The 19,980-nt window shown below is 37.5% G+C and overlaps 1 protein-coding gene across 1 annotated transcript; it reads right to left on the bottom strand.

Annotated features, from left to right (window-relative positions):
* Window positions 1-774: 774 nt before the first annotated feature.
* LOC122280782 lies at window positions 775-5,089 on the bottom strand. Its single transcript, XM_043091803.1, is given in 3 exon segments — window positions 775-1,237; window positions 1,240-1,923; window positions 1,926-5,089. Coding segments are annotated over 3 exon segments (2,769 nt in total). The 5' UTR covers window positions 3,874-5,089; the 3' UTR covers window positions 775-1,100.
* Window positions 5,090-19,980: the final 14,891 nt, after the last annotated feature.

Below are 19,980 nucleotides of genomic sequence, written 5' to 3'. Positions count from 1 at the left end.
TTTGATTTTGGTAGTAAATTGTAAGTGTTTAATCTTTTATTTTAAATACTTTAAGCCTATTATATGAAATAAATCTATGATGGTTTTAAATTAGATATGATTAGTAGTTTAGAATGATTTTTAATATAAGTATTATTAAGGATATTTTATGAACTACTATTTTTTAAGAAATTTATGATTTCCTACTACATTATATGTTAGTAGTATTAAATTATGATTTCAAGAATAGTTTATAGAGATATGAGTTTTAAATACGATTAAGTTAGTTTTTTAAATAATTTTAAGTTGTGTTGCCATATTTGATAAAATCATATTATAATAAGTTAAGAATATACATTTAATGATGATAGTATTTATTAGATTTGAGATAACTAAATAATTATTAAAGCTATTTTCATAGTATGAATTTAAGTAACTTGAGAGTTTTAGCAAGTCCTTTTAGAAATTTAGTAACGTTTAGTATTCCGTATAGGTAGCGATTTATATTCATTCACGGTTGTGAAAAATTTCTGAAAAGTTAAAAAATTTAGATAAGTAGAGACTGTGGGATTCCTATGATAAACTTTGCAAAGATTTAAATTCTTAGTTAACTCTTAAATTTTTGTGATTCTAGATTTGTTGGGATATGTGGAATAGAATTGTGTACCCAATTCCCAATTTACTTCTGTGCTCTCTTCTCTGCCAAGAATGGCTACATGCTACAAAAATGTTATTCTCGACAAGTTAACTTTCATCAACATGGGACCTGTGATCATTTGGAAAAGACGTACAAAGTAACCATTATCAACTCCCGTACTCTTCGATTGATCAGGATGTAATTTTTAGTTGAATTTGGATGATAACATAGTCTGGTTGGTAAGTCATATGCAAGACCAGTCACCTCTACATGAGAGTTTCTGCTTGAAATTTAAGTCGATACATTCAGAGAGATATGGACATATTTTTGGTCTTTGATCAAACTATTTTAATAGGAAGTTTCAATTGAACGTGAATTGCTAGTATCCTGAGAGAAATTTATGAGCAAGTATGCTAATTATAACTGATACATGAGTTCTCCAAAACGCGGGATTCATTATTTTGATGTTAGGCAACTTCATAATTCATATCTTGCTCCTCATCCTCACTAGCTTGGCCAATGTCTCTTGAGCAGCCAAGGTTTGGGCATGGTTATGTCCGAGCATCACCATTCTAATACTAATACAAGTTCTGCAGAGGTCTTCACTACCGACAAAATGCCACCTCTCAACAGCAACTTTGCTCTAGTCTCGAGTAACGTAGCTTTCAACAATGTCATATCCTGCCACACATACTCGTCTACCCTTTGATTACCTTGACATTTTTTCTTCCAACAAAGTGACCCATGACACCAATCTTGTATCCAAGAGACAAACGATTTCTCTGCTTCTTCAAGTACATTTGTGCACACCTTTAATAGCTCCAATGCCAAGTTGCACCTTAAGAAGGTTTTGAAGGCTTGAATTGCGAGAGGGAGAGTTGTTCTTTTGACGTATAAAACCATCTCAATTGCCTTTAATTGGACGAGTGGGGGTTTGGATTTGAATCCAAAAACAAGGAAAGCTGAAGCCTATAGATGGTTTGAGTTGGCTAATGGATTTCCCGTTTTCCTCACACCTTGAATTGTGGCTTCGGCAGCTTGCAAATCTTCTTTTGTTCTTGCAAATATCTGCATTATGGGATGCAACTGGATCCAACATCCTGTCTGTTTGTTGGCTCTTCGTGCTAGCCCCAATCTAACCAGAATTATGGCCGAGTCTTCCTCGCTCTTGCAAGTTTGAGGTGCTAAAATAGCACAGCACCCAAATGTGAGAGCTACGCATTTGGTCCACTTCTTGAAACGGTTTCCCATGGCAGGCATTTTCTTTGCTGCAGCAGCGAGCAAACTTGCTGAAATGGGTGTGGGGTGAACCAACCACTGGCTAGAAGCATTCTTGAGGAAAGAAGGTTCCTTCTGCCATTAATTTGATGTAAGATTGAGAAGCAAAATTGTAGCACTTTCATGAGGAAATTATTTTTCTTCCAATACTGTTCTTCAGTGTTGCTCATAAGAGAACCATCATTGAGTGGCACCTAGTTTATAGCTTCAAAGAGAGAAGCAGGGCCAATTGCAAGTTCAGACAGTAGTGATCCAATCAACCACAAACCATAGCTCAACCTTCCCAGCTTCTCATCAAATTTTTCCAAAAATTCTAACTCACCAGCTGTATAGTCTTTCTCCCTTCTACCTCTTATCAAAACCATTGCGTCAGACAATGGCAATGGAGGAAGCTGCACTGTATCAAAATTCATTACCTTGGATAGCGTAGTTGTAATATTCACATGAGACCCTCCAGTGTTCCTTGGGATCAAATCATGCAAATCCTTTCCTTCCCACCAGTCTTTCTCCGTCTCAAGATTATCAATAATCAGTAAGTGAGGCATGTCCCGGAATAGCTCCTTCTTGATTCTCTTGAAAGCCTCAAATTTTTATTCCTCAAAGCTCCAAATGTGCCCCCTTTCATTTTCAGCATCAGCGGTTACATCCAATCCCAAATTGAGAGAGAGATTCAACATGTGTTGCCCAAAGTATCGAGCTTCCCCACCAACCCACAAAACCTTCTTATACCTTTGTGAATACATGTGAGCAAATTCTAGTGCAAGGTTCGTTTTACCAATGCCAGGAACCCCATTTATGCAAATCACATTACTGCCCAAACTCTTGGATTTCTTGTACTTACACCTCTCAAATGAATTCCTTCCTAAAACTGGCTCTATCCAAGCCTCCAAAATTGGTTCTTTGCTCTTACCCATCTCCAAACTGATGTATCTCCCCGCTCCTCTAGTCATAACCACGTCGCTTTCCTCATCTGCCAGGCCTTCAGATTGCCCAGTGGCTTCTCCCCTGATGGCATGCGCAGAACAAACTTGCTCCTAACAATCCCCACATCCAAATAAGAGAATTTCAACCTCCGAAAGTTCCTTTTCTCTTCCAACAAAAAATCTATTTCTCGAGAAGGGTATCTCATCAAATCCTTCTACTACCCCATCTTTCTCGGCCACACCATTGCGACCAAGCTTTGTTCGTAGAACACCAGCAGTTTTGGTTACACAGCTTCTCCAGTTACCCTCATTGGCTTCTAGCCTGAATTCATTGCACTTGGTAAGTCCATCCATTGCCTCTTTACATTCTTTATCAATGAAATTATAGTTGAGAAGGCCCATGATCTGAGCCGGTCCCATGTGGAAGAAGAGTGGAATCAAGTTCTTCTTCTGAGCAAAGAATCTCATCTCCTCTAAGTTGAGATGGTTTAGAAAACTGGAATTATTCACAACCACAACCCCATATGTGACGGATCAGATAACATGGTCAGCAATCTCGTGGCTCTGACTATCAGAGTACTTCGCTCTGTCCGCAACAAAACAAGCAATTCCCTGAAGCTCAAGCTCCGACTTAAGCCACTTAGAGAAGCGCACTAGGTTGGGGTTTTGGCCATGGAAGCCAATGTAAACATCACCGGCCAATGAGACCGCTGGTGATGGAAGGGTAAGGGGAGTTTGGTTTTCTTGTAGTTTTGGGGTCATGGCCCTTGGGGATATGTAAGGTGACTGCAAGACTAAAACAAATGCTGATGAAGATGGCGACACAAGGGAGGGAGAGTTGTATGGGGATGATTCCATTGAGTTTTTTATGTTTGGAGATGGCAAATCTAAATTAGAACTACAGGGAACACCAGTCTCTACGCCTGCTCTTTTGCAACTAGGTGCTATCTTGATGGTGAGACCACTGGAAATCATGATTTGTTGAGGTAGTTCCACAGATTTTGATGCTACTTCTTCCATTGCCGCGGATGAGTCCCTGAGGCTGAAGCTTGACATGTGCACTTGTGTTGTTGTGGTGGACGAGGATCTTGCTTTGGGAGCTAGGAAGTTTTGAACTTTTTACAATTTTCTTTCACCACTACAAATTTCTACTGCTTGCTTCTTGTACTTGAATATTGGAAGAGATTATTAAGTATTGACAGCTATCCATTGACAGTTTTCTTACCATATCAAGACTTGCACAATTTCTGTAATTAGCTTAATTTTAGGTCTCCATCACATTAGTTTACTTTCCTTTTGTATAAACTTTCCTTACATAACCTATTGTATGCCTATTTATTTGTATAGTTTGATATGAAATAAACAATTCACGTAGCTCAATTCTATCTACTTTTCAATTCTTAACATGGTATCAGCCTAACAAAAAGATCCAGCCATGGCCGAGAACAACACTCTAGCCATTCCCTCCTCTTATCTTCTCCATCCCTCCGATTCTCCTAGTCTACTTCTTGTCAATGGTCTTCTCACCGGCGACAACTACCCCAAATGGCAAAAAGCCATCACCCGAGCCCTTAATGCCAAAAATAAACTTGGTTTTATCGATGGCACCCTCATACCCCCTGAACCTACCAAACCCGAATATACTCAGTGGAATCAAACAAAGGATATGGTCCTTACCTGGCTCCTCAACTCCATCAGCCCTTCCCTTGCCAATTCCCTTGAATATCATACCGATCCCCGCGCTGTCTGGCTCGACCTCTCTTCCCGTTTCTGTCATGGAAACAATGCCCGCATTTACCACCTCAAACGAGCCCTTTCCTCCCTGCATCAAAACACAACCTCTGTCCATGACTATTTCAACCAAATCAAACAATTATGGGATGAACTTAGTCATCTCCAAACCGCCACTGACCTCAAAGACATGCAACGGCAAGCTGATGATGAACGTGTTTTTCAATTTCTCCTTGGGCTCAACGATACCTTTGCTCCTCTTCGCACTCAGATTCTGGCAATGGACCCACTTCCATCTATCGGTAAAGTTTTTTCAATCTTGTTTCAGGAAGAACAACAGAGGCTTCTCAACCTCCAACCAATGTCGTCCGAGACCATGGTCATGGCCACCCGCACCACCAGTCGACCCCGTCCTCCTCTGAAGTGCACCGCATGTGGCAAAGACGGTCACACCCGTGACCGTTGCTGGACCCTCATCGGGTACCCCCCAGGCCGAGAACCTCGGATCACCAAACCCAGGCCGTCCCTTTTAGGGCCACCTCCGTCGGCTGCCAACTCGGTTTCTCTCCCTCCTTCTGCGTCGGCCAACCTTGTTTCTCTTCCTCCGGAGCTATATCAGAAGCTCCTCAAGCTCCTAGCCCCATCGCCTGTCCCGGCCGACCCATCCCCTGCAACTTTTGCTGGTAATACTTTCTCCTCATCCGATTTTACCTTTAATCGGCATCTTCACTGGATCATAGACAGTGGTGCGAGCCACCACATCTGTCACCAGCGGAATGCCCTCACCGATCTGCAACCACTTCTCACTCCTCACCACATTCGGCTTCCATCCGGGCAAGAAATCCCAGCCGAAGGCTTCGGCTCTTGCCGCCTTTCTCCTTCTCTCACTTTACATAATGTTTTTTTTGTTCCCCTTCTATCCTTTAATTTACTTTCAGTTTCCCAAATTACCCTCCATAACTCTTGTCTTATTAATTTTTCTTCTAATTCTTGTTTAATTCAGGACTCTCAATCGATGAAGCCGATTGGAGCGGGTGATCTATGCAATGGGCTCTATGTGTATCGCCCGGACACTTCCATCATTTTTGCTGCTCAAACCACTGCTAATAAGACCTTATGGCATCAACGTCTAGGTCATCCCTCCAGTTTTATCATTCCCAGTCTTTTTAATTCTCCATGTGATGTTTCTGAATGTGATGTTTGTGCTCGTTCTAAACATACTAGATTACCTTTTTCAAATTATGCCAATAAAAGTGATTCTCGTTTTAATCGCATTTTTTGTGATATTTGGGGTGGTTATCACACGACATCCTTATGTGGCGCCCATTATTTTCTCACAATTGTTGATGATTTTTCTCGCACCACATGGGTTTATCTTATGCGTTTTAAATCTGAGGCTTACACCCATTTAACGCACTTCTTCGCCCTTGTCCGTAATCAATTTAATACCACAGTCAAAATTATTCGAACTGATAATGGACAAGAATTTCTTTCCCATCATTTTCAAACCTACCTACACACACACGGCATCATTCATGAACGTACCTGTGTTGAGACTCCCCAACAAAATGGCGTTGCGGAGCGTAAACACCGGCACCTTCTAAATGTTGCTCGCAGTCTTCGTTTTCAAGCACACTTACCTCTCACTTTTTGGGGTGATTGTGTGCTCACCGCAACCTACCTCATTAATCGCACCCCTAGCCGCACTCTCCAAAATAAATCCCCTTTTGAACTTCTGTTCAATAAAACTCCTAATTATGACCATCTTCGTGTCTTTGGTTGCCTTTGTTATGCACAAACACTTCGCGCTCACCGCGACAAATTTTCCCCCCGTGCCACTAAATGCGTCTTCCTTGGCTACCCGAGCACCCATAAAGCCTATAAGCTCTACAATCTCCAGACCCAGTCCATCTTCTACTCTCGTGATGTCACTTTTCACGAACACACATTCCCTTTCCAAGATCTTCCTGCCACTCTACCTCCTCCCACCTCCATCATCCCTCTTCCCGTCCCTGACCCTATTTCTCCTAATCCTCCTGACTCTGCTGTTTCTCCCATCTCTCCTGATTCATCTAACCCCACGCCCTTACCTAGTCCATCTCCTCCCGCTCCTCGCCCTCGTCGCACTATTACTCGACCTGCCTATCTTCACGACTATGTTTGTCCCACCTTACATACAGAGCCCCCGACATCTACACCTGCTTCACCGGCTTCAGGTACTGCTCATCCTTTGTCCGCTTTTCTTTCATATTCCCGTTTTTCTCCTTCACATATTACTTATTTGAATGCTCTTACATCTTGTCCTGAACCCTCTTGTTACACTGCTGCTATTCGCCACTCTCACTGGCGTGAGGCAATGACTGCTGAACTTCGTGCTTTAGAAGCTAATTCCACCTGGACTCTTGAGCCCCTCCCTCCTGGTAAGAAACCCATTGGGTGCAAATGGGTTTTCAAAACCAAACTCAAAGCCGACGGATCTATCGAGCGCTACAAAGCTCGGCTCGTTGCCAAAGGATACACTCAGGTTGAAGGCCTTGACTATCATGAGACTTTTGCTCCGGTCGCCAAAATGACCACGGTCCGCTGCTTCTTGGCCGTTGCCGCTACTAAGAATTGGATTATTCATCAGCTCGACGTCAACAATGCCTTCTTGCACGGTGATCTTGATGAAGAAGTCTACATGACTCCACCTCCCGGTTATTGTCCTAAGGGGGAGACCCGCGTTTGTCGCCTCCGCAAATCCCTCTATGGCCTCAAACAAGCTTCCCGCAACTGGTTTTTTAAACTAACCTCAGTGCTTCTTGATGCAGGTTTTCACTCGTCTCAGGCAGATCATTCTTTATTTACCCTCACCACCTCTACCAGCATTGTTCTTGTCCTTGTTTATGTTGATGACATCCTAGTTGCTGGTAACGACCTTTCTCAGATTGAGATTTTCAAGAGAATCCTCTCCACTCACTTCAAAACAAAGGATCTCGGTTCTCTGAAGTACTTTCTTGGACTCGAAGTTGCACGGTCTTCCACAGGCATCTTCCTTAATCAACGCAAATATGCCCTCGACATTCTCTCTGACAGTGGCCAACTTGGTGCACGGACTGCTCTCTTTCCTATGGAGCAACATTTGAAGCTTACTGCTCAAGATGGCGACCTCCTCCCTGATCCTGGCCTTTATCGTCGTCTTGTTGGTCGCCTTATCTATCTGACCATCACTCGACCCGACATTGTTTATGCAGTCAACACACTCAGTCAGTTTATGCACGCTCCTCGAGTTCCCCACATGACCGCTGCTATTAGAGTTCTCCGCTACATCAAAGGCTGTCCGGGTCAAGGCATCTTCTTTCCTTCATCCAACAGTACTCATGTTTCAGCTTATACCGATTCTGATTGGGCCAGCTGCCCCACCACCCGTCGTTCCACCACCGGCTATTTTATTCAGTTGGGCACCAGTCCACTCTCATGGCGCACCAAGAAACAAAGTACAGTTTCTCGTTCTTCTGCTGAAGCTGAGTATCGTGCTATGGCCGTCACCACCTGTGAACTCACCTGGTTAAAACAACTTCTCACTGATCTTGGTGTTCCTCATCCCGAGCCTTTTACTCTCCATTGTGACAATCAGTCTGCTTTGCATATTGCTCATAATCCTGTGTTTCATGAGCGCACCAAACACATTGAGATTGATTGCCATATCATTCGTGACAAAATTCGCTCAGGGCTCCTCAAAGCTGTTCACACTTCTTCACATGAACAACTTGCGGATATCTTCACCAAAGCTTTGGGACATGACCTTTTTCATCATTTCTCGTGCAAGTTGGGCATTACGGATCTCCATGCGCCAACTTGAGGGGGAGTATTGACAGCTATCCATTGACAGTTTTCTTACCATATCAAGACTTGCACAATTTCTGTAATTAGCTTAATTTTAGGTCTCCATCACATTAGTTTACTTTCCTTTTGTATAAACTTTCCTTACATAACCTATTGTATGCCTATTTATTTGTATAGTTTGATATGAAATAAACAATTCACGTAGCTCAATTCTATCTACTTTTCAATTCTTAACATTAAGCATCACTCTCCATTATGTGCATCGCCTGTATTTTTCTTACAAGATCCACTTTTGGCTTCCTGTGGATTCTTTTGCTCCAAATTAGGATGATTGATGCAATTATATGGGTCTCTGACGAACGACTACCAGAAGATGAATGCAACTGTACAAACTCAAATAATAGAAACTTGCATGTGATGGAGTACTCCTATATCACTCACTTCTTATTGTGGGCCTCTCTTTATTCAGCACAAGAACCTATTATTTTCCCTTCTGCAGCTGCAGTATATTTGACCAAGAGTAGCCATAACACAATAAGACGGGAGGGAAGGTTAAGTTCGTAATCTTCGATACACATCTAATTACCAATGGCATATAGACGGCAAAGCGTTCAAATTTTTCCATCAGAAAATTGAGGCCGTAAACAGCATTAGACACCAAGAATATGGAAACCACATAACTGCTTTTTTTCTACCCATGATATTATGACAAGAATAGAAGTGTCAGAAAAATTTGGAAGAAAAAAAGCAACAAACGAAGAACATGAAGTTATATAGAATTGTCATTCAATTTACCTTTCTCATTTGAGGCTTAGAGTCCCAGCTCTCTGTTGCAACAAATGAGAACCCACGTCTCTCTCTCTCTCTCTAGAAAACAAGTTGTACTGAGGATAGGAATCTAATGAATGGGTTGGATCTGTGCGGTTTGAATATATAATATTGAAAAAGTGGTTAAAAAGAAGTCACATAGGTTTAATGGTGTAGTTTTTCCATAGTGGTAATTAAATAATCTGCCTTGGGTTTGGGCAATTTCTTTTTGTTTTATCTGTTGTACTAATTAATCTCTCAATTCTATATCTAACCCAGTTCTCACTTGACACAGAAGTCGAAGATTGGTCAGAAAGGACTCAGAAAAAAGGCCATAGGGAGAGGAACCCAAAACTGGATGCTTGTTGGTAGAGGGAGGTAGTAGTCAGGCTTCAAATTGCACTAGGAAATTTTTAAAAAAGGGAGGATTTATTATATAATGTGCAAGTCGAGTTTTTTTTTTTTTCCTTCCCTCTATGTGTAGTCAGTAACCATCTGACACGGTTTAAAACTATTTACACCGAAAATTGGACCCAAGACTATTCCAACTAAAGACTGAACAATTACTATTCATCTTGTAATTGTTGGGAATCAAAGTCAGTGAGAAATAATTGTGAATAATTATAAAGATTTTTTGAGATTAGGTTATGAGTGATTTAATGATTAGTAGATAATAATATGTTTTTAATATAATTAATAATTTCTAAATTATTTCATTAAAAAAAAAGAAAAGAAAAAGGATAATGAAAGATTCAACAATGGCAATTAGGGAAGGCAGTCCAAATTTTGCCACCCGTAGTAGCCAGGTACTAGTTGCTATAAGCGGCCTGGCCACCCCTTAGTGGTAGTTAGTGGTATAGAACCAGATCCAGATCCGGGTTTTAAAATTAGGTATTTATGCATCTGAATAAATTTAAAAAAAAAAAAAAATCTAGTAAATAACCGGACGTAGACTCGAATATCTGGATTTTTTTTTTATTATTTTAAAAATTAATTTTTAAAACTTTTAAAAATGTTTTTATAGTACTTTTTCAAAATTCGGATATGAGGTTTAATAATCAGATTTAAAAAAAAATTAAATTTGTTTTAGAAGATTTTTTGAAAATAAATATTTTTAACAATTCAAAAGTTTTTTATGTTTTTTAACAACTTGGTTGTATTTCTTGGATGAAGATCAATTTTAACCATTTCACGAGACTAATTATTCTTCAATATGATCGAGAAATAGCTAATCTTCTAAAGAAATATAGAAGGAATTATGACTATTCCAAAAATAAATGTGTAAAATTCTCACAAATCTTTTTTCTCAATTAGTTTAATTTTAAAAAAAAGTTATGTCGGCAGCCAGACCACTGACCGAATGCCATTCCAGGGTGGTGGCCATCAAGAAGCTTTTGTGATCACTCTTGTATGGGTAGCCATCATGTATGGGGTGGCCTGAACCACGTCAAAGGCCACAGTGGTAGTCGCCTTAAGAAACTCTTATTAAGGATAGTACAACTATTATCGCATTGGCTAAAGAGTGACCTAAGTTCACCATGGGCAGGAAGAGTTTTTTGGGAATGGTTTGCCACGGCCTCCACTTTTTTTTTTTTTTTTAATTTCAAAATTAAAAATAAATATAATGGTACTTTGATATTAAAAAAGTCATTTTATGATATTTTCATTGATTTTTTTTTGAGATTTAAAACAAATATTATTTTTTGTTTTGTTTTTTTTTTTAAATAAGACCCGGTTACAGGATAACCGGTTACATAATCGGATCCGGTTTATCTTACCCGTCCGAGTTCAATTTGGGCAGATAACCACCTAGATTCACCCGAATTTCCGAGTTCCAAATCAGACCGAAAATAATTCAGCCCAATTGCACACTCCTAGTGGTAGCCACAGGCCGCCATATGGCTTCTTGCTTATTTTTTTTTTATCTTTTTTAAGATATTATTTTGGAATAAATATTTTCCGAATTTTTTATATAAGAAATGCTATTTGTCATTATCTTCTATTTTGATATTAAATGATCGAAAAATTACTTATATATTATTTATCATCGAATCATTTGACACCATTTAAAGAGATGTAAAAAGTATGATAATTGAGAGGATTATAAAAAGATATTATATATATATATATAATTATGAAAATTTGAGTAAGATAGACTTTTGAGTACGTACTCTTTTATGTATGTATGTTTGGGAATAAGAATCTAAGATAGTCTTTAAATGAGAAATATCTTTAACTGAGATGAGATCGCTTCGCGCACAAACATGGCCTACCTTTGTATCTTTCCATTGAAATACTTCATCAAAATTTATATCATCTAGATTTTAGTTAGTGATTTTTAAAACATTTACAATAACTGTTAAAAATTAGTAGAAGACCCGCGTAATGTGCGAGGGTAGTATGAGATATTTAAATACAAATTAAATTAGATTTTAGAATATTTTTTTAAGATATTTTTAATATCTCAAAGAGAAATATTTAAATTTACACGTTTGATACATTCTTATGTATAAAAATGTGATAGATTACTGTATATTTATATTATATATCCCAAAGAAATTCAAGAAATTAAAATAGATGAAAAGTTCTTCTTTGTGATCCTATTTTTTCTACAATATCATCTTATAATTAAGTAAGTTGTGTTTCTATACTTTTTCTCGGATTTATTTCTCTTTACAATAAGTGCATTTTGAAAATTAATAAACTACTCAATATTAGTAAAAACCTGCCCTGTATGTGGGCATTAGGTTCATTTATATAGAAATTACAAAGGAATTACAAGGAGGAACAACTATGTACAGCTAATCTACCAGCTGTATAATCTACCATACATGATGGTAAGTAACGTATACAAAAATTGACAAGAGATGAAATCATATAGAGAAATTAGAGGAGGAGACTTCTCACGTCAAAATCCGCAGTGGAAAGACGGATGAGCTGAAGCTCCACTCTCCCTCTAGTTGGAGGTGGCTAGGTTATTTGGGATTTGGCTCTTGGAGAGTTTCCTGAGATAGAGAAAGAAGAGCCTAACAAATTGCATTGCACCAATAAATCAATCATAACAAATTGCGTTGCCGACAATGGAGTCTTCTACCTCTTCAATCCCACCTGCGTCCGACATCGATTCTCTTGAATTTTCACCCACCAAATTCAATGTTCACTTACCTTATATCTCTCTATAAAGCTAGCCTCCAATAATTATCTCTTATGGAAAGCACAGGTCATCCCTGTTTTGCATGGCCATGGTCTTCTTGGCTATGTGCAGAATACCATTACATACCCGCCAGCAACCATCATCGATGAGGATGGTGTGTCCTGCTCGAATCTAGCAGCGTTTCACACTGCCGTGTTCCTTATAAATCGGTTGCCTACATCTACTCTTGGTCTTAAGTCATCTTATGAGCTTGTTTTTGGGTCTCCTCCATCTTATGACCTTCTCAGAATTTTTGGATGTGCCTGTTATCCATGGTTAACACCTTTTGGCTGGTCCAAGTTAGATTATAAATCTACCCGATGTGTATTTCTGGGCTACTCCATTCATCACAGGGGATATCAATGTCTTGACATAAAATCGGGCCGTATATTATATTTGTCTCGTCATGTCATATTTGATGAGCTTACATTTCCTTTCATGTGTCAACAGGGTTCTACTAAATCTAATTTACACTCTTTCAAGGTTCGGGCTCTTCCTTAGCAGCTTCAACTTGCATCCTCCAATCCTACGTTGGCTACCATATCTCCCACAACACCTGCTATATCTTCTCTAGCATCTCTTGTGCTCGAACCTCCTGCTGCTGAAATTGATGCTCCAAATGACGCTTGTCCATGTCCACCAAAAGCTGCAACAAATTTGAATCCCAACATACTTTGTACCTATCACATGATGGTGACTCGGACTCACACCGGCAAGCTTAAGCCAAAAGTGTTTCTCTCATCCAAGTATTCGATCCCTGCTTGTTTTGTAGCTGACTTATCTACTCAACTGAAAAAACCTAGAACATATAAACAAGCACTCCGTGACCCAAAATGGCAGCAAGCCATGCAAAAGGCAATTGACGCGCTTCATGCAAACATGACGTGGACTTTGGTACCTTCCATTTCCATTTGCTTATTGTGTGATTATTAATTAATTAATAATTAACTTAAAATTAGTATTTAAGTTTTCACATTTTACAAATTGAGGTCATAATTTTTAATTTTTGAAAAATTGATATATGAATTTTAAACCCGAAACGTACATGTTTATTGGAATGAATAATTAAGATGGGGGTGGCTTAATGGTACTTGTTCAATTTATTTCTAGAAAAAAATACACGTGCCCCTCAAACTATTATCAGATTTATAATCACCATAAACTATTATTAATTTTGATAATTAATCACCTCTTAAACTGACAAAAAACTGTAATGTAGTCTTTTCCCTTAGAAAGATAAAACTATCCTAAAAAGTATTAAGAAAAACACCCCTATTATATTTTTTTTTGTTTTTATTAATGATACTTATGTCATATTTTTAATAGAAATACATATCGTAAGTTTTTGATAAATTAAGAGGATGATTATAAAAATAAATAGTCTGAGAGAAATGATTTTGATTCATATATATCTATATATAATAATGAGTAATGATACATGTAATATATTATAAAAAAATGTTAATACTGTTATGAAATCATGAAAATAGAAAGAGATTCAAAGATAGAGAAAAAATGAGAGAGAATTCATGGTGAGGTTCTCTTATTGATTCATATCAAATGAACTTAGAAACACCCATATATATAGGGATACAAAAGTCTTAATTAACGACTACGACTTAGTCAATTACGACGGTTAAATGTGGTCATATAATATAAGATGATTTACAACACTTCCCCTTTAGATGACCATATTTAAAGAATATGCCTCGTTAAAACATTGCCAAGGAAAAACCTTGTGGGAAAAAACCAATGGCGAAGGAAAAAGAGTACAGTATTCATGTGTATCGCCGAGTGCTTTAGGATTGCCTCATTAAAACCTTGCAAAGGAAAACCCAGTGGGATAAAACCTTAGCGAAGGAAAAAGAGTACAATCAGCACAAGTCTTCAAGACATTACTTCTCCTGAAAAGTGCATGATAATATGTTTTCAAGTCTCCGCATTATAATATTCTACACAATCTTCTTAAATGTTGTAATTGGTAATACTTTAGTGAATAAATCTACTAGATTATTACTTGACCGTATCAATTTCACATTTCTTCTCATGAATTGTAATGATCTTCTTGTGTGGATCTGAAAAATAACTCACATCTGTATATCCAACTGACTGTAGACTTGATCCATGTTGATAAAATAATCACATATTTAGGTCTTCAATCTCACTGACATAAGGTATTTTAGGACCAAGAATTTCTTTATCGTTTTCACAAGGACGAAATGGATCTTTCTGCTCATCAAATTATCGAGCAACCATTGGAGTACTCAGGGGATGAGTTTTGTCCATATAAAAGTACTTCAAGACTTTATAGTGAAATTCACCATATTGATTTAAGATCATTTTAACATTAAATTCACTATTCTTCTGGAGTTCTGCTCTTTTGGAGTTCTTATAAATAACACAGTTAGTAAAGAATTCATTAATATTAAACTGCTAACCTCATTTTTCAACAAAAACGGTGGCCAGCTTTTTAGATCAGACAAACACCGCAGGATTTTTAGCTCTTCTGTAGCTGTTAGGCGCCACAGAGCTATGATGTTACATCTCTTGTCTCTTGTAAAGAGATGCTTCACGAGAGATGTTGTGAAGTAATTTGTCATAATTTTCTCTGTAAAAGAGATATTCAGCTCATTTTCATTCGCATCTCATCTTCTTCATTTTTCTGTAATCATACTGCATTTTTACTCTGCAATCTCTTTCTATATTCTTACTCTACAATGACTCAACAATATTCTCATAGCCAATATATGAGGTATTCTACACCTCGTTCATCAGTTGTTCTTGCTTCTACCATAGGTACTTTAATGCAATATAATAATGATCTGACTCATAAGTCAAATAATGAAATTATCTATGAACTTGTGAGTCTCGGTACCCGATACTCATCATCCATTGTCGCATTTTCTCAGCGACTGTAATATAAAACTTGTGGGGTTGACAAACTCCACGAGAATATTGCTATCCTTCAGCGACTTCTTCTGGAGTTCAACATGAAGATAGATTCAATAAAGTAAGAGAATAGGAATTTAAAATCCTTACTTAAATCTTCTTTTCGATTGCCCACTCCTTTAGATAGGGATGCCATGCAAATTTTTGAAGAGAAAGAGCATTTAAAAAATGAGGCAAAGTGCTTCAAATTTCTGTAATTTTTGTTTCAAGATAATAAAATAATATTTCACAAATATTCATATTTGTTTTTCTATCTTCTGGTAGATGTTCTGTATACTCCATTTTATTTCTCCTTTCATAATGCATACTTCTTACAAAACCGTAATATGAATCTGAAATACTAATTGTATTTAAGAGATGATATTTCATACCTAATAATTTCATTCATCTCCCCCTTGAAGGCGCAAGGGTTTCAGATTTATATTTCAAATATATGCAGTTTTCAGGAGCTCTTCTAGAACCTCAATGACATTTAAATCATATATATAAACTGCAATAGATACTGAAAATATATTGACAATAGCCTGTTTCAGATATAATACATATTTCTGTATGTATTCAGATCAGAAGTTTCAGCCATTTTCTATCCTTTAGGGATTTTCATATATATGTCATGATCTAATGATCCATATAAATATGCAGTTAACCATACATATCCAAACTTTTGGTAACTTTCAAGCTAATAAAAACCTTAATATAATTTCAACCACTTTAAAAGCATATCAATATTATTTCTTCAAGAAACCAACTTGTGATTTCTATATCACATTTTCAGATTAAAAGTTTCAAGCATTTTCATTCATTTATATAAATATCCACTGATATTTAACAATCATCACCTCTTTAGGTGTTTGGACTACTAGTCCATATGTATCACTTTTTACTACTGATTATCAATTGTACAGGAATTGTCTGCGAGAAACTGACTCATGATTTATATATCACATTTTCATTTCCTTTATATAAATACCCAATGATATTTAATAATCATCACCTTTTTAGGTGTTTGGACTACCAGTCCATATGTATCACATTTTACTAGTGATATCAATTCTGCAGGAATTATCTGTAAGAAACTAACTCGTGATTTATCACATTTTTATTTTCTTTATATAAATACCCACTGATATTCAACAAGCATCACATCTTTAGGTGTTTGGACTACAAGTCCATATGCATCATATTTTACTAGTGATATTAATTCTACAGGAATTGTTTCTTTCCAATTTGGCCAATATTTTTACGTCAGTATTCTTCGACGGTTCTTGATTCACTTTCATCATTACTTCTGGTAATATCAATTGCCATCTTATATGGAAATACGTTGTCGACAACGATTTATTTCTATCCATAATTTCTCCAAAATTCATGAAATGTATCGAAATCTTGTTATTTTCAGGTACCTGTCCCTCTTCAAGGGAAGACATTTTCATAAAAAACCTCTTCAGGAGGCACTATTCAGGAAGTTTATACTCTTCAAGAGTTTATATAGGAGAATTTTATACAGAAAATTTAGATGGACTTTATTGCTTGTTTTGTGGGTATGGCCTCTTCAGGAGCACCAAATTATTTGTACCTTTCTCTTTCGAGATGCAATATCTTTTGTATCAATAAGTCTCACATGCTTTTAGACATGTCTTTAGACTGCTGAATTTCTTAATTGTCCTACCGGGACTTCAATCCTCGCTAAAATTTTAGCAGCTAGAATATAAGACATTTTTATCTTATTGTATCCATAATTTAATTATCATCTAAACTTGCAGTTCACATATGATAATCAAGATAACGTCGAGTTATTTCATCTTATTTACTTCTAGTAAATTTTTCTTTCCACTTCTGGTGGTAAGACTTTATAGTAAAAGAATCTTCTGATTCTTTTATGGACATCCATATGAAAATTATTCGATTTATCATGATTGATTTTGGATAATCAAGATAATCATGAAAAGATACAAATATTTTGAATCATATCACTTTTGATGCATCATAATATTTGATTCAATAGTTGTATAACATTATCTCAAAGAGAAAGTTTGTAGTTTTTCCAATACAGGCTTTTGGCCCGAAAGCTGGTAGCACCTGATATTACTACTTCAAGAGCACACTCGATATTGCTACTTCGGGAGTACATTCGAGACATTCATTTTAAATATATCATCAATAATTCATAACAAGTATATAAAAATAAATAAAACTTGTATATAAACTATGTGAATAAAAATTGATCACAGATATAATTAAAATGTAAATTATAAAAATTTTAATTCACCAATACTCACTTTAAAGATTTCAAATGATATAGTGAAAAAATTACTTGAAATAGAAAATTACTATTTTCAGTGTCATCTGAGCCTTCGTGCACTGTAAAAATTAGTAAGATTGAAAAAGATCACAGTACATAACTCCTGTCTGAAAAATTAAAATTATTAGTCAAACATGTCAAGCTAATCATAAAAAAAATTTTACCTCTCTTATCAAGAGGAGTCCAGTCAACTATTATTACAATAATAGTCATAATCACTTACCAAATTCAAAACCTCGTGACTCAGATTCATTCCCCATAAGCACCCACCGACCTATTTTTATTTATTTTATTTTATTGTAAAGATAGTTGGTCAGCTCATCTTATCAACCTGATAGACCCCATACTAAACGTGTGAAGACAAAAACAGTGGCATCGATCTATGAATTGTGTATCTACTATAATTTTCTTTCTTTGACGCCGATCTATGAAATCAATGAGCGATCTATGAATTGTATATCTACTATAGCAATATTCTTTCCCCCGACAACATCTTACCAAATCCTCCACTCATCCTCACCAAGTCTGTCTTCTTTCTCGCCCATTTATTTTCTTTATCTCCTTCACGGATGATCAGCTGTTTGACACGACTCACTTTGCCTTCTTAGGTCGAATACCACCGTCCAGCAAAACACATCTTTATGTCCATGAGAATTATAGCTAGGGACTACGATCTGGTTGCCATTAATGAAATCACCTGCAAAAGATCCAAACGTCTCAACTGTTAGCAACATAACATCTTAATTTGGCAATCAAGTCAGGAAGACTTCGCCAGTGACGTGATTCTCGCTTGGTATTACGGCGAATTCGTGGTGGCTAACTTAATCATTGACTCGCTGTGCGGCCACCTGGCATTGGTCGGTGGAACGCACTCCGAGTATTCTGAATTGATTATTGAAAAAAAGAAATTAGCAATAAGCAAACGTTCAGCTTTTAACATGGTTGGCCCCATTGTGTCTATATCCACACTCACTGCACCACCTGCAACACAAAATAAAACTCCATGTGGTACTGAATCTGCTTTTAGAAAGGCAGAGGATGTGGTTAGCAGGTACAGAGGCCTCAGTTGGGCACCAGCGCTGATCTGGATGAGTGCCGACCATCCATGGCTGCTTCTGGAGCTTCCCTTGGTCCGAAACCTCCGCCGGTTCATTAGGGGATGGTCGGTGACTTAGATCTTAAGCCTTGATGGCTCCTCCTCATCTTCACTTGGAACCAGTCCTTTATCGGCACCCACTCGCACTTCCAGAAGTCATTCAGGTATAAGCAATTGATGAAAGTAGCGAGAACCAGTCTGGTTTGCTTCATTGTAACCAGCCATCACCACATCTACTTTCTCTCCCACCACTTTATTCTGTAGCCGTGTAGTGGAACTCTCTCTAATCTTAGACTCAAAGCTCGATCGAGAACGTAAGAGAAGGAGTTACTGTTTCTTGTGGGTCTGGAACCCGATTGGAGAGACGACGAGCTCAGGCTCGAGGTGTTGGCCATGCTTGACCGGATCAAGAGGGAAATCGTGCCAGATCATTCCAAGATGAAGAATATCGGCCATGGAAAACCCACGCGAATCGGCTGTTAGTAGTTCAAACCCACGCGAATCGGCTGTTAGTAGTTCTCCCAGTTTCACACAGAGGACGCCTGGGACGGAGTGTTAAGAGTAGGTGGAGTTGGCCTGGTAGGTGGCTTGGTAGGCTGTGAAAAAAATGGCATCGTGCTGATAACGTATTATGAAATCACGAAAATAGAGAGAGATTCAAAAATAGAGAAAGAATGAGAGAGAATTCAAAGTGAGGTTCTCTTATTGATTCATATCAAATGAACTTAAAAACATCCATATATATAGGGATACAAAAGTCTTAATTGACGACTACGATTTGATTAATTACGACGGCTAAATGTAGTCATACAATACAAAATGATTTACAACAAATACATATTTTTGGCTCTTGAGAGTACGTTTAATCAATTGCACGTGGTTTGTTCCAGATTGGATGGGTAGCCGGAGCCCTTTGTCCACCAATTTTGTTTTAGCAGTACTAGCACGAGCTAGGTTCTGAGAAGAATATTTTTTTATTTATTTTTTAAAATTTTTAAATATTTTTTAAAAATATAAAAAAAATCATAACATAACTAAGTTAAAATAAAAATAAAAAATAATCGGGATACAAATTCGAGATCCACATTTGGTGGATTTAGTGTCTCTATTTTTTTTTTTTCCCTTTTTTGCATCCTTTGCCCGCTACTTAAGTAATTGGTGTGGCCCACAATCTCCATGTGGCCCTTCTTCTCGCCCCCCCCACGTTTCTGTTCGCTCTCCTCTTTTTTTAGTTATAATTCCAATAAATATTGTCATTCT

This window comes from Carya illinoinensis, chromosome 11 (assembly GCF_018687715.1).
Source record: "Carya illinoinensis cultivar Pawnee chromosome 11, C.illinoinensisPawnee_v1, whole genome shotgun sequence".
Taxonomy (NCBI): Eukaryota; Viridiplantae; Streptophyta; class Magnoliopsida; order Fagales; family Juglandaceae; genus Carya; species Carya illinoinensis.
This window is presented reverse-complemented; position numbering and strand designations above follow the sequence as displayed.